At 32.1% G+C, this 15,742-nt stretch overlaps 1 protein-coding gene across 2 annotated transcripts in view; it reads left to right on the forward strand.

The window, feature by feature from the left end:
- Positions 1 to 15,742, forward strand: part of Ube4A (Ubiquitination factor E4A) — a 60,410-nt gene that overhangs the window by 24,449 nt on the left and 20,219 nt on the right. For both annotated transcript variants that reach the window (XM_080159985.1, XM_080159986.1), the window contains exons 12-20: positions 4,159 to 4,288; positions 7,893 to 7,961; positions 8,508 to 8,600; positions 9,078 to 9,131; positions 9,972 to 10,053; positions 11,325 to 11,426; positions 12,170 to 12,232; positions 12,425 to 12,486; positions 13,272 to 13,362. In XM_080159985.1, the coding sequence (XP_080016111.1) occupies positions 4,159 to 4,288; positions 7,893 to 7,961; positions 8,508 to 8,600; positions 9,078 to 9,131; positions 9,972 to 10,053; positions 11,325 to 11,426; positions 12,170 to 12,232; positions 12,425 to 12,486; positions 13,272 to 13,362 (746 nt within the window). The remainder of the gene's footprint in view (positions 1 to 4,158; positions 4,289 to 7,892; positions 7,962 to 8,507; positions 8,601 to 9,077; positions 9,132 to 9,971; positions 10,054 to 11,324; positions 11,427 to 12,169; positions 12,233 to 12,424; positions 12,487 to 13,271; positions 13,363 to 15,742) is intronic.

A 15,742-nucleotide genomic window follows, 5' to 3' on the forward strand; every position in this document is an offset into this window, starting at 1 on the left:
AGAACAAAACTTATTTAACAAAAGTGGTTTCTTTAAGGATGGTAGGAACTAATTTGAAGAAAATTTTAAAATCGGGCTCCAGGTCAAGGTACTGGTAGGATCAAGGGGGATCCTGAACAGGTAAAAACGGAAATTATTTACTATTTAATTTAAGACAAAATTTATTTAACAAAAGTTGTTAATTTTTAGCTAGTATTACCTAATTTGAAGAAAAAGACGAAATCAAGTTTTGTTCTAACTTTTAAAGTAAAAAATTTCAATTTTTACCTGTCCAGGATCTACCTGGAGGCCTGCAGTACCTATACCTGGAGCCCGATTTCAAAATTTTCTTTAAATTAGTTAATACCATCTATAAAGAAGCTACTTTTGTTAAATAAGTTTTGTTCTAACTTTTAAAGTAAAAAAATTCAATTTTTACCTGTTACCTGGAACCCGATTTCAAAATTTCTATAAAATATCTATAAAGAAGCAACTTTTGTTAAACAAGTTTTGTTCTAACTTTTAAAGTAAAACAATTCAATTTTTACCTGTCCAGGATCTACCTGGAGGCCCTGCAGTACCTGAACCTGGAGCCCAATTTCAAAATTTTCTTTAGATTAGTTAATACCATCCATTAAGTATCAATTTTTGTTGAATAAGTTTTGTTCTAACTTTAATAGAAATTTTTTTCAGTTTTTACCTGTCCAGGATCCACCTGGAGGCCTGCAGTACCTGAACCTGGAGCCCGATTTCAAAATTTTCTTTAAATTAGTTAATACCATCCATGAAGTATCAACTTTTGTTAAATAAGTTTTGTTCTAACTTTAATAGAAAAAATTTTCAGTTTTTACCTGTCCAGGATCCACCTGGAGGCCTGCAGTACCTGGATCTGGAGCCCGATTTCAAAATTTTTTTCAAATTAGTTCCTACCATCCATAAAGAAGCATTTTTTGTTAATTAAGTTTTGTTTTAACTTTTAAACTAAAAATTTTCAATTTTTACCTGTCCAGGATCCACCTGGAGGCCTGCAATACCTGAACCTGGAGCCTGAATTCAAAATTTTCTTAAATTAGTTAATACCATCTTTAAAGAAGCTTCTTTTGTTAAATAACTTTTGTTTTAACTTTTAAACTAAAAATTTTCAATTTTTACCTGTCCAGGATCCACCTGGAGGCCTGCAGTACCTGAACCTGGAGCCCGATTTCAAAATTTTCTTCAAATTAGTTAATACCATCTATAAAGAAGCCACTTTTGTAAAATAAGTTTTGTTCTAACTTTTAGAGTAAAAATTTTCAATTTTTACCTGTCCAGGATCCACCTGGAGGCCTGCAGTACCTGAACCTGGAGCCCGATTTCAAAATTTTCTTCAAATTTGTTCATACCATCCATAAAGTAGCAACTTTTGTTAAATAAGTTTTGTTCTAACTTGAAATTTTTTTTTTACCTGTCCAGAATACACCTGGAGGCCTGGAGTACCGGAACCTGGAGGCCGAATCCAAAATTTTTTTAAAAATAGGAAAACTACATCCCAAAAGGAAACTTTTTTGTCAAGTATCCTAACCTCTCACTCCAAAGACAAAGCCTATAATCACTGTTCACAGTTATGGAATCTCGACCACTAAGATTTTGTTATCCAATCTTGACAAGTGAGGTATTTTTGGAAAGAGGAATATACATAGAAAACGCCTATGTAAATTAGAAAATCCGCAGAAATCATATTTGCAAGTTATTTGCAAAAATCTGCAATGTTAATTTGCAAAATTAATTTCATGCCTTAAATGACAGATTTAGAAAAAATCTTTTTATGAAACATGTTTATTTATAAGTTTAGAACATAATTAAGGCAAAACAATTTTCTTTAGTGTTACTTTTTTCACCCTATATATGAAAAAAGCAGTTTCTCACATTTTATGATAAAAAAAGGTATAGGAACAAAATATGTGTTTTTTCTTGATGTCAACACAAGAATTAGCATAAAATCTATCATCCTAAACGTAAAAATCAGATATAGAATCCTTTTTAGAGGAAATATAGTGCAAAAAGTAACCAAGACATTTTTGCAAAGTATGAAAATCTAAAGAAAATAGTTCTTTTTGATTTTGATATACATATCAGATAAATGGATATAAAATTAGTGATCAAAACTATAAAACAAGTTATAACTTTTTTCAACCCTATCATTGATTAAAATGCACTTTTAGGTTTACTCATTACCAAAGTTGCACATAAAAACTCTTTTATTAAGTTATTAAACAAAATAAATTCAAATCAACAATTAGGCGTTTTTTATAATACAGTAGACCATTATGTATTTGGTTTTTTGGCATTTATTTTGTTTAATTACTCCATAAAAAGAGTTTTTATGCACTACTTTGGTAATTCTTAAACCTAAAAGTGCAATTTAATCAATGACAGTGTTGAAAAAACTTAAAACATGTTTTATAGTTTTGATCACTAATTTTATATACATTTATCTGATATGTATATCAAAAGCAAAAAGAACTATTTTCTTTAGATTTTCATACTTTGCAAAAATGTCTTAGTTACTTTTTGCACTATATTTCCTCTAAAAAGGATTCTATGTCTGATTTTTACATTTAGGATGATAGATTTTATGCCAATTATTGTGTTTACATCAAGAAAAAACATATTTTTTGTTCCTATACCTTTTTTTATCATAAAATGTGAGAAACTGCTTTTTTCATATATAGGGTGAAAAAAGTAACACTAAAGAAAATTGTTTTGCCTTAATTATGTTCTAAACTTATAAATAAACATGTTTCATAAAAAGATTTTTTCTAAATCTGTCATTTAGGGCATGAAATTAATTTTGCAAATTAACATTGCAGATTTTTGCAAATAACTTGCAAATATGATTTCTGCGGATTTTCTAATTTACATAGGCGTTTTCTATGTATATTCCTCTTTCCAAAAATACCTCACTTGTCAAGATTGGATAAAAAAATCTTTGTTGTCAAGATTCCATAACTGTGTGTTTACGCAAAAGTGTCAGAACTTCCCCCCCCCCCCTTATTCTTTACTTTGTCTACAAATTTACTATGCATTACACAATTAGGACAAATGTCGTGACATCAAAGGATTGAATATGATTATTCATGGCTGAACTAGTAATTTTACTTTGAATTTGCTAGACAAACTAATAATGACCTTGCCTTGACCAGATAAATAAAATAACTGAAAAGCTATGTTGTCATGTTTGAATGTTTTAATCCTTGTTTGTTGTAAAAACTAAGGCAGAAACCTATATTGTATTCCCATACATCATTAGATGCATTTACCTAGATCAATTTCCCACCAATTTAAAGCCCAACCTATGATTTTTATTTGATTAATGCTAAATTAAGATTAAGCTTTGTTTTTAACCTTGACGTTTTTAGAAAACACAATACCTACTATTATTTGAAGTATTAAGGTTTTTTTAGCCCAAGATTAGATAACTTCTGAACCCATTGAGTTTTTATTTTACAGAAGCCTTACATATGTCTAGAAGTGGTTTTAGGCCATTTTAGTCATATATTTGAGTTTTCAGATGGTTTTAGGCCCTTTTCCTGTTTTTATCTAATCTTTAAATACTGAGCCACTAGTTTGTTTAATAGTTATTCAATTGCGTGTTTGTTCTCTAATATCTAGGAAACTGTAAGACTGATACTTTTTAAGCCTCCTAGTTTTCCTGGGTACGTTTTAGGCTATTTTAGAAGACGGTCCTAAATAAATAAAAAAGGATTCTACAGTGAATCTTCTTATCTAAAACTTAGCTGTGCCGGAAACTTATGCATTCAAAAGTTTAATCTAAAAAATGCGCAAAATTAAAAACAAAAATCTGCAAAGTTAATAAATGAGCTTTAATTTTATTGGTTGATCATAATCATATATAGAAATGTACCTATAGAATATATTAACTCAATTGGTAAGGTGGTAAGCAAGATCTAAATAGACAAATCTTATTACTGGTTGCGTCCCTAGCATCTAGGAGTATTGTATTGGAAGGGATAAGGAAAGAAGAAAAATAGCCTAATTAAATCCAAAGACTCAAATTTAAAATTGAATAGCTTTTAATCTATGTAAAGATACCTTATAATAGAAAACTCAATTGGTCATACTCATGTGGTTAGCGAGATCTTAATAAACAAGCATAAAACCTTACTACTTGATTTTCAGGACCCTGGGACTTTTTCCTGGAGCCATCTCGAAGTCCTGGATCTGTGCACAGCAGGACAGAAGCCCAGATCTGGTCAGGACTTGAGTCTGTCCACTCTGCACTACATTCCATATTCAACTCTCTGCTCAGGTAACTTGTTTCCTTCTGCAGGGTTATCCAGTACCCCAGTACCCAATATAAACTAACTTAACTTAAAGAAATAAACATTTAATAAAAAAGATCCCCCTCCTTGTTTTTCAAAATATTCAAAATGTTTGCCAAAAACTAGGGAAACTGGTGAGTTTCCATCTTTTAGTCACTTAACCTTCATTACAGTTATATGATATCTTCAACATATTTAAAGAATTTATAAGCTAACAGAGTTATGGATGAAAGAATATATAAAATTCTGAATTTGTCAACAATGGGGAAGCAAGGGTTGTAGATTATTCTTTCCATTTTCTTATTATTTACAACATCTTTAGATAAAATATTCCGATTTAATTACTAAAGGGGTAGTTTCACGAAATGCATTTGAACTTAATTTAGTGAACCGCATATTTGCTAGTTAATGGGTTAAACTAGGTATATTTATATGGCATATATTTGAAAGAATTTAAATTTTCTACCACGTAGTCTTAATATTTTAAAAACTGCGTAGTAGAAAATTGAAATTCTTTCAAATATATGCCATATAAATGTAATTTAACCAATTAACCAGGAAAAAATATGCGGTTCACTAAATTAAGTTCAACTGCTTTTCGTGAAACTACCCCAAAAGTTTAATATTGAAAGTGAAATGTAGGATTGAAAGAGAATATTGCAAGTAATGTGGTAGATTCAAATTTTTGTCAAGTTGGGCAACAATACTCCCTCCAAATACTACATTTGAGTTCGACTGTAAATTATACCTGTACTCAAAATTTTATTAACACGGTCTCTCATTCGATGACTTAAAAAGTTTGGGGACTCCAATTAAATCTTGATTAGTTAGTACAAATTAGTATAATCAAACTTTTTCTGGCAATAATTTTCATACGAAAGCTTGATTTTAAAGAAATCAATTTGGATGTACATCAATTTATCCTATTTTATCTTATCCATTAAAATCCCTGAATTAGTGGAGTGTGGATGGTTTGTGACCGTTGAACTTGTAAAATAACTGATGATTCCCAATGTTCTAATATGAGCAAATAGAATTCAAAGCTTAAGTTTGAAGAAAGCAAATACAGACAGACATGACAAATAAAATGAGAATGTTTAGACCCTTATTCAGGAGTGTTCATTCTGCTTAATTGACCCTGCTATAGGGGGGGAGGGAATAAAAAAATATTTGGTTTGGGGGGGGGGGGAATATAAAACTTAAGAGAACTGAAAACATTTTTTTCCTTTTTCCCCCACTCCTTGGGAGAAAAAAATGTGGGTTGGGGGTATAAAATGAATATATAGAGTTCTTTAAATATTAATTCCCCCCCCCCCCCCCCTCCTTGGTGGAAAAAGTTAGGTGGGAGAAAATTTTTAAAAAATTTAGCAGGGGAAAAAATTGATATTGTGCAGAATATACACCCATACCCTTATTTCAGACTTTTTTTTTGAGTAGACTTTTAAGATAGTATGCAATTGTCAAACTAGCGGCTGCCCCTAAAATGGAGAACTTAATTGGCACCGTGGATAATTCTTATTGGACTAACAAAAAAAAATTTATTACTTCAGCTGAAATTTAGTTCATTTAGATTAAATGATTTTTAAAAAATATTAAAATATTTAACTATGATAAAATAAAAAGTTGATGGAGATATTATGATATCCCTATAATGAGCTAAAACTTTTTAATAGTTAAGCAAACTTTTACGAGATTATAGATAGAGAAATAAGGAAAGATTTATACAATTAGGAATTTACACAAACTATGAACTCTTCGTTGACACGTTTTAAGCTAGCAACAGGATTAAATCTCATTGTTATTACGAACTTTGTCTGCAAGTCTTAAAATACCACATTATATGTATGTAGAAAGGAAACTACTGTTTTAGGGCCTTGGCATTGCACCACTTCTTAAATATTATTACACACGGCTAACAGTATCAGTCAAACAATAAAGGAAGAAGAATGGATTCGATTTTTCTTTTGTACTTGGTTATAACATAAAAGGCTTTTCCTAAATGAAAAAAAATAGTTTGGAAAAGGCTCTCATAACGCATTACCCATTGTACATCTTAAAACTTGAATCATACAAGCATAATTTGAAATTTAAACCATGATTCGAATCAAGTCGAGGGTAACAAGTGTTTTTTTATCCTATTCCCTTCTCCCTGACTTTTCTTAACTTTGTCTCAATTAAAAGCTTTCTTTGATGAAGGGATTAGAGTGACAGGGATGAAGGGAGGGAGGGAGAAATGTCTTGAAATTTAATTTAGTCACCCAAACAACCATGATCTATTATTCGTTGGCTTTAAAAGCTTTTGGTACTTTAATAACCCTTGATTGGTTTTAACTTGCAATGTTTAAACTTTTCAACCAATAAAGTTGACATACATAATGGCTTATTTTGTTTATCAACATTTGGGATGTATATAAAAGCATGTTTTCAAAAAACGTACGAGGCATACAAGAATTTTCATACCTAAGATCAGTGTTTCGGAGCCGGGAGCCGTGGGGCCGCCATATTTTGCTGGAGCCGGAGTCGTAATTTTCGTTAAAAAACGGCTCCGGACTAGATAATTAAAGAGATTTTTTATAAATTATAATTTGGTAACTCTGTTTTGTCATGTGCAAATGCCCTTTTTAAGTTTTTAAAGTCCATTTTTATCTAAAATTGAACTTTTAAAATCTTCAAAAGTAAAAAATAAAAATATTTTTTGTTTTTATGGGAAAAAAAAATATGTCAAGTTTTTCTTGATTTTAAGTTAGAGCTGAAGCCGTATTTCCAGATACTGCTCGCCGGAGCCGCACCAAAATCAAACGGCTCCGAAACACTGCCTAAGCTTGAAATCGGTAGAACAACTCTAAAGCATGCATAAATGCATACCAGACAGACGATCATACTTTTAAAGTAAATCTTTTCCCTGAAATTTTTTTTTTTATATTATTTCTTATCCCTACATCTTTGTATTCCTAGAATTATTTTATCCTTTCTTTTTCACAAGTTTTTGTTCTACATTAATAAAACTGTCTGCTCTATTTAGCTCAACACATCAAAGCAAAAATTCTGGAAAGATTAACTTAATAATATTATAAGCTAAGGGAGAGGTAGGTTGTGCTAAAATTCCGTAAAGGTGTGAGTTTGAAGGCTTAAAAATAGTAGTAGAACGATAAAATTCACTAAATATGTGTGTTCCTTATTGAACAGAACCATAAACAAAATTTTTCATATATTTATATTTAGTGAATATTATCGTTCTACTTCTGTTTTTAAGCCTTAAAACTCACAACTTTACGGAATTTTACCTCCCCCTCTATTATTTTGCATAGGTCTCGGAATTTTTTTTGTGACTTAGAATAGGAATTAAGAATAATTGAAGATGAAAATTTATTATAGCTAAACCCACATACTAAAAATAGTCTAGTAAGGTATCGAAAACGGCAGGACTGATTGATCCACAATATTTGTTTTGTAATAGTGAGAAATCATCCAAAGAAAATAATAACTCTTAAAAAAAACCCTGAAATTTAACCTCTATATGCTGATATGTTGTTTGTATCAGTATATGTCCTTTCTGCTATTTTTATTGACATTATTATTTCTTTTTTTTAGAGTAAACGAAGAAGTAAAGCATTTAACCCTAGACTGGATAGCTAGATGTCTTGCTGCTAATACAGACAGGTAATGCTAATATTTAACTCTAGACTGGATAGCTAGATGTCTTGCTGCTAATACAGACAGGTAATGCTAATATTTAACTCTAGACTGGATAGCTAGATGTCTTGCTGCTAATACAGACAGGTAATGATAATGTTTAACTCTAGACTGGATAGCTAGATGTCTTGCTGCTAATACAGACAGGTAATGATAATATTTAACTCTAGACTGGATAGCTAGATGTCTTGCTGCTAATACAGACAGGTAATGATAATATTTAACCGTAGTCCAAACAAATAATTAGATAATATCCAAGCCTTCTTAAAATGAATAGCTGCACTTATCCTCTACTGCTAAAATAGCACAATTTTCCGTACATACATGCATTAGTTGGGTTTTTGCAACCCATGTGAAACCTAACTCGTCCTCCTTATAAAGGGCCACCTTATAGAGAGGAGTGAGTGGCCACCGCCAAAAAAGGAGGAGAGGGGCAACCGAGGAGCTGAAAAGTACTGCATTTATGCTTTCGGTATTTGTGATTATTTTCACTATTAAAAAATTTATTATCAGGGGTAAGATCTGGACCAGTCAGATGGGACCTCTAATGTCTACAACTCTGGCATCTGATGGTTTCATGCTAAATTTAGGCAGTGTGCTTCTCAGGTAAAATATTCATGTAAGGCTTGATTGCTAGATTATTAATTTTCTTAATTCCTCGGTTAATCTAATAATTAGGCGGCTAGAGTTTCTTTTAAAGTCCGAGCGACGGCTACAGACTACAGTTACGTTCGCGGCTTCTTAAAAATTGACATATGATCGTAGGTCGTTGGTTGTCTTTAGAACATCAATCAATGAACCATAAGCTAGTTCAATTAAGTTTTTATAAAATATATAAAGAAAATTGTCACTTTTTCTCAAAAGGTTATATCTGTGAATACTTTTTGTCACAAGCAAAAATCCAACAATGCATGCTTGTTAGGGGTTTGCGTTTTTTGGGGAAGCATCCACCTAATCATATTGTCGTAATTGTACAACCCAATCTTCATAATGACAGAATTTAGAACTTTTATATCATGGAGTGGGGATTTTTATATCTCATTCATTTATTTTGTGCTCGTCTTAAGATTTCTTTTTTTATAGGTTTTGTACACCATTTACAGAGGATAAGAACAGGATGGAGAGAATTAATCCCAGGTAAATACTTTACATCATTACATCTCCCTACCCTCTCCCATTTTTTGATTGGTTAGCAATATATTTGTTTCAGATAATCCTTATACTAAAGTAACAGGATGTCTGTCCCTCTGTCTGTTTGTCTGTGTGTACCGAAGGATCTCGCTAATCGCTGAACCGATCGGGTTCTCCTTAACAGGGTTGCTTCTCATAGGTCCTGGGAAGGTACCACAACCCTCACAAGAGAAATCGCCCCTAGAAAAAAACTAACACTTCCCAAAAAAAATTAAAAAAATTTTTTTACTTAAAATAAAAATGGGGGTGGGTGGGGGCACCCCACCAAAAAAATAATTTCTCCCCCCTAATTTTTTTTCTTTTTTTGAATATAAAATAATAGAATGGGTTATCAAATTCGACTCTCCCCTCATAAGTACCCATAGAATCCTCTAGCGGCGTAGTCGCTAGTAATATTTATATTTTGCTTATCAGCTGTAGTCCTAAATAGGTTGCCATACTTAGATACTTTGATAAAAAAAACGTGATTAGTTGGTTCAAAATAGCAGTAAATAAACTTTTTCAACCAATAATTCTAACTTACAGAAAATGATAATTTTGTATATTGTTATCGGGGATGTATTAAAACCAGTTTTTTTAGCCTCGAGGTGCCGAGGCACGGCCTAAAAAACGGGTTTTAATCGTATGATTGTACATTTTTATATTCGTAGAAAGCTGGATATAATACGATGCTAGACATAGTTATTTCGTATGGATGAGAACCGGTTCCAATCCACCGGATTTGAAGGAATACGAGAAAATTCAATCATGTACTTTTTTCTGTATTTTAAAGGTTGATAATTGTAGGTATTGCAGTACTCCAAGTTGTGAACTTGTGCCTGTTCATTTGACTTCTATTCAGCAAGAAACTTGTTTAATTACATTGCAGGTAGATAAACACGGTGTTCTTTCTCTTCAACAAGTGTTTCATGATAGCTAATATATATAGGAGAGAGTGATTAAAATGAAGCGAAGCTTTTTTTTAACTTGTAAATAAATTGTAGTAATATACCTGCAGTATCTCATTTACAGTATTGATTGTACTCCGAAATCAAACTTTTGGGAATAGTCCCTTTCGTGGCAACGCTCCTTAATAGGCGATTCGTCGTATTTTTATGGCTTTTATAGGTTATTTTAGGTTAGGTTATATTGGGTTAGGTGATTGCCCCACAGGGTTAGGCAATTGGCCCCGCAGGGGCTACAAATAGGAGAAAAGCTACTGTGAAAAATACGAAGAATCGACCCTTAAGGTGCGTTGCCACGAAAGGGACTATACCCAAACTTTTTACTCGCATATACAGACACTCACTTATATAAGCATTTTGTCCAAATACTGTTTTTGCACATGTTTATTAATGAAAAACTTGGGGAGTGTGTACAATAAGATGCTTTTAACGACTAAAATAAATGTAATGTACATTCCATTGCAAAAAAAGGCGATATTTGGTTTAAGTATTATGTAAATATTCTTTTATTTAAACATTGTAATTTAAATGATACATATGATTATCATTTAATTCATATTTTAGAAGCGTGGGAAAATTTTTCGAGTGTGAGAACCATTTTTTTTTTGCGTTAAATGATCATTTAATTTCATTTTTTTCAATTGTGAGAAAAATATCTGAGCATGGGAAAAAACGTGAGAAAACATATGTTTTAGTATAAAGAAATGTTCTATCGGTTTTAAACCTTTTCCATTCGATAGATCATACCGACTTTGGAAAAACTGTCGGTATTAAATGATGAGCTGACGCTAGATCATTTAATACCTTGGGATTTAAATATCCAATTATGCTAAATTTTGTTTGCTTAAATAACTCATTTATGAGTTATTTTTATAATGAATTAGAGCAATCGTTGACCAGAAATTGTTCTCTAAGGGAATTGTTAAATAATATCGGAGTCGTTCTTTAAAATAAGATCTATTGATTTATATCAGTAGTTAAATTGTGCTGTTAGCTTAGAACTGAAAGGAAAGAATTAAGTTTTAAACAAAAGAGGAGAAAAAATATTTTTTTCTCAGTCCTTGAGTAGAGTAACATGAATATTTAGAACTTGTTTATTAAAGTTTTTTTTTTTAAGTAAAATTACTTTAAGTTCTATTTTAGCACTTATTAACTATTAATAATTGGCTAAAATGTAAACAATATAATTATTTAGGAAGGAACAGAGAAACCTAAATCTGAGAGTCCTTTTAATTTTCCCACAGAAATATTTTTCCTTGCGCACAGAGCTTTAGACCTGGGCTTTAGGACGGTACAGGTGAGAGTTTTGCTTGTTATTCTTTCTTTAATTTTTAACCAGCGGCCAGGCCCCTAAAGGCCTCTATGGACACGTAAAATTGTTTCTTAATCTATTTTAAAATCAGCTATTTACCAAAAATATTTTTTTTCGCCGATAGATGGTGTAGTTATGTTTTTAGCCAATTGTAAATTTCTCCGCAGGGCGGCGTTTTTTTGTCGATTTATTTGAGGAGGATGGTTGTACCCTCCCCCAAAATAGTTATAAACCTTCCCGGGACGTATGAAAATCTACCCTGTTAAGGAGAACCCGATCGGTTCAGCGGTTAGCGAGATCCTTCGCGACAAACAGACAAACAAACAGACAGACATCGTTCTACTTTGTATTATAGATTACTTTAATACTTAGCCACTATTCAGTAATAGTCAGTTACCAATTAACTATATCTTATTTATGCTATACATATAATCTAACACCCGTAATAAGGGGTCGTTATTCATCAATTTGGATTAACTTTTTTAAGGGAAGGTCAACTCGGGGCATAATCTATTACCTGACCCGGTCAGTGCCCCAAAGAAATGCCTTGTTTGTCTAGGCATAAAAAAACTTAGGATTCGGTTCAATAAGGAAAAAAAGGAAAAAGTTACATAATTCGACAGACAGACAAACAAGTGTGGTTTACAAAAAGGCTTCGCTTGTAAGAATAGTAAAAGGATCTACAATAAAATCTATTTGGACTAACAATTTAAACTTATGATGTTTAGGAAAAGTTCAGTAAATTAAACCAAGAATTGAGTCGGCTAGAAGGGGCTTATCAAGATGCACAGGTAAGAATTATATTTTCGTTATTCAAGGGTTAAAATATATAAAACAAAGTATATTAAAGATTTTAAACAAAAATTCAAATTGATTGAAAAATAAGTCTTTCACAACATTTTACCTTCTTAAATTGTTCATAAAAATGTATCATTTTTATTCGTCATCATAGGGTTGAATTAAAACCGGTTTTGTACATTCAGGCAAGTGGCGGGGGACCAGCTGCCACGGATATTCAGAAGAGAATGGAAGAGAGCATGACAAAGTAAGATTTTGTATTTAAACTGTTTGAAAGATAAGGAACTATGATTGTACTTAAAAACATTGATATATTAAAGACAAGTATGGTTAATAGGTTAATGTCTTTAACAGGGTTTCGGATCCGGATCCGCAAGGATCCGCATATTTTCGAGTCCAAGGATCCGGATCCGGATCCTTGGACTCAAAAAAGTGCGGGAAAAAATGGAAAAATCTACCTAAATTTATATAAAATCTCAGACATTCTCTTGATGAGAGCCAATCTTTAAGGTTTAGGGTCAGACTTGAAAATTAAAAGTATTTTTGATTTCGAATTAAAGAAAAAATATTTTGAAAAGTTTGGTGATTTTATTTTTATTGTCAAGGATCCGGAACCGGATCCGGTAGGATCCGGATCCGGATCCGCACTGACCAAATTTTGAGGATCCGGATCCGCAAAAAATCAATGCGGATCCGAAACCCTGGTCTTTAAATAACACAGAAAAAAATATTGCTATTAGCTATATATTGATGTAGCTCCCCGTTGACGACAAATAAAATAACTCCCTCCGTAGATTAAAATTATTGACGGTAAAGTTTTTAAACTGCTATCAATTTGAAATGTACCCAACGTTTTTATGACAACAAGTTTGGGTAAGTATCATTGTAATTTTTAGTTTCCCTTGTAATTTCCCTTATTGTGCTACCTTTATACCTATTGCATTTTTAATTGGAGCAAATTTAGAGATTTTCTTCCATAGACTTATGCACGAGTTCATAAACATTATTTTTCAAGAAATTCTAATTTTCTAGGTTTCTGAGTTTAAAAGCAGCACTTCTGGAGCCAGCAACTTTGGAGAAACAAACTAGTTTAATAGCTTCTACATGTACTTGGCTTGTAAAGGTAATACATTTATAACTACCTTACTTTTTCTTCAATGGCCTCATAATTTGCAGAACAATAATAACAATATTTTTGAATACCTAGCAAATATTGAATCAATGATTTTATATCTCGTGTGGTACTAAGCTAAGGTACTAGGGTGTCCCATAGTGTAGTGGTTAGCGCACTACGCTTTGGTTGGGAGAAACCGAGTTCAAGTCCCTCCATAGACTATGCACTTGGTTGACAAATGCTGTCGCAATTTATCAAATTCACGCAACCTTCCCTGAGATGCCCTAAGGTTGTAAGGGGTGAGATTTGTAGAAAGTTAGGATTCTACATATGAAGCAAATTATATCATGCTTTCCCTCGTCCATGCTCCTCATTCATATGAGAGCGCCATTAATTAGGGTGGCTTAATATGGAACACCTGCCAAAACTCTAGGCCAGGGTGATGTAATAATTGAGTAGCTTCCACGAGAATTGCGGGTCAGCTTATAACGTATCATAGAATACACCCAGCTGTGCGCGAAGCTTACCAATCTATGATTGGCCAAAGGATTCTCACCTCCAATCTCCGTGTGCATCTGAATCCTAACTTCAGAGAATCATGGCTACAAACAACAAACAACAACTAAGCTACCCCACATGCTGTTGTTATAGCCATTCATTACTTATATAAAATGTCAAGAAATTCCGTTACTTTGGTATTCGTCCAGGGGTTAACAGGGGTCAAATTTGTGGTTGTAGTCGGGCAATTAAAAATATGTACAGTCGTGTGGTCGCCAATGTTACATAAGTCAAATTTTTGGGCCTTTTTATTACATAGACTGAAAAAAATTCGATTTAAAAGTAAAGCAATTAAACTGAGACTTTGAAATGATAATTGAGATTAAAAAGTATTCATTTATGCACTTTAGACTTAAACAAAGTGTTTAATTATATACATACTATGTTTATTTTTGATATATTTAATTGTTAATAATCAATGTTAAAAAATGTAGCACTATGAAATTATAATTTCATATGTTTAAGTCATGTTCCTTGTCCTTTACTTACATCTATTTAAAGAGTAGCTGTGTCATAGAAATAGTTGAGTGAAAACATGAATTTTACTTTTTTACGTCAACTTTTTAAAATTTACATATTTCTAAAAATAATATTGAACCTTTTAAACTCTTACAATGGACCTGATCAAGTTCACAAAGTAGAAGAAAAGAGTATTTAGTCAGGGAGGAAGGGGACTTTGGGCTGTTTATTGCACTAGACCCCAACGTTTCTTAAGGACGTTTTCTTATTCGTTGGCTTAAAAACTTTAGAGACTTTTTCAAGGTTCAACCACTAATTGTAATCTACATAAGGGGTAATTCTGTGTTTCATAATTGGGTATGTAAATCAATATAAAGGCCATTGTCTTATCCTTGATGATTCCTGGTATGTAGTAGAAAAGGTAATCTATGACCGACTTTTATTCATGCGTACTTTTGGTTACTGTCATAAAACTGAAAAAAAAAATATTTTTCTAAATTTTGACTATTTAGATATTCAACTATTTGCAAAAGAACAGGGGGAAAATTACATAGGAGCAATACGTCTCTATAGACTATTACTCTTATTTAAATTTGACCCCTAGCCCACTTACAAACAAAATGACTTAAAACCTTCCAACGATCTTTCCACGGTACATCAACAGACATCCAGTTACATAGGGATAAACATTGAATAATTCTGGGGCAAATGTTCCTATTACTATGTGAAAGAATGTCTTCCCATAAAGTGTAAATGCCCTTCATTTTAATTTCCTTTTTTTAGGAAAGAATAAAAAAAATTTAAATGGGAGAAACCGGATAATGTAGTAATCTCGTTATCAAACTATTATTATTAAATATACTTTAGAACTACCTAGAAAGAGGAACTACAAGGTCAAATTGAAATAAATATCCTAGATCCTTTTCAATGAAAGAAAAAGTTTTTTCTTTGTTTCATTAACAGTATGAAGGGCAGAGGTAGAGACAGTTATTACCTCATTTTGATTTTATATTTTTTTTTTTACATTGTCAAAAATATTCAAAAGTTGGGTTTATGTAAAAACTATCATCTGACAGATAACCAACCCTTTGAATATATGTTCTTTTTTTGTGATAGTCGTAACAGTGTATGGTAATGAGTCACAAGTGTTGATGGGCAAAAGCAAACCCCTTACTCTTCCTAAGAAATCAGTACAGACCATTCTTAAAGTCTTTAATATGACACAGTGTGTTTCAGATTCGAAACAGACACCTCTCCAACTGCAAGCGTCATCATTTACGCTTAAGACATTGGTGATTTAATTACATACTTTTTACACCTCCCCTTCCCCCCCTTTCAAAAAGGTTCAGGAATATAGGCTTTAGAAAATTAA

This window comes from Acartia tonsa, chromosome 5 (assembly GCF_053477335.1).
Source record: "Acartia tonsa isolate MP-2025a chromosome 5, ASM5347733v1, whole genome shotgun sequence".
NCBI classification, from domain to species: domain Eukaryota; kingdom Metazoa; phylum Arthropoda; class Copepoda; order Calanoida; family Acartiidae; genus Acartia; species Acartia tonsa.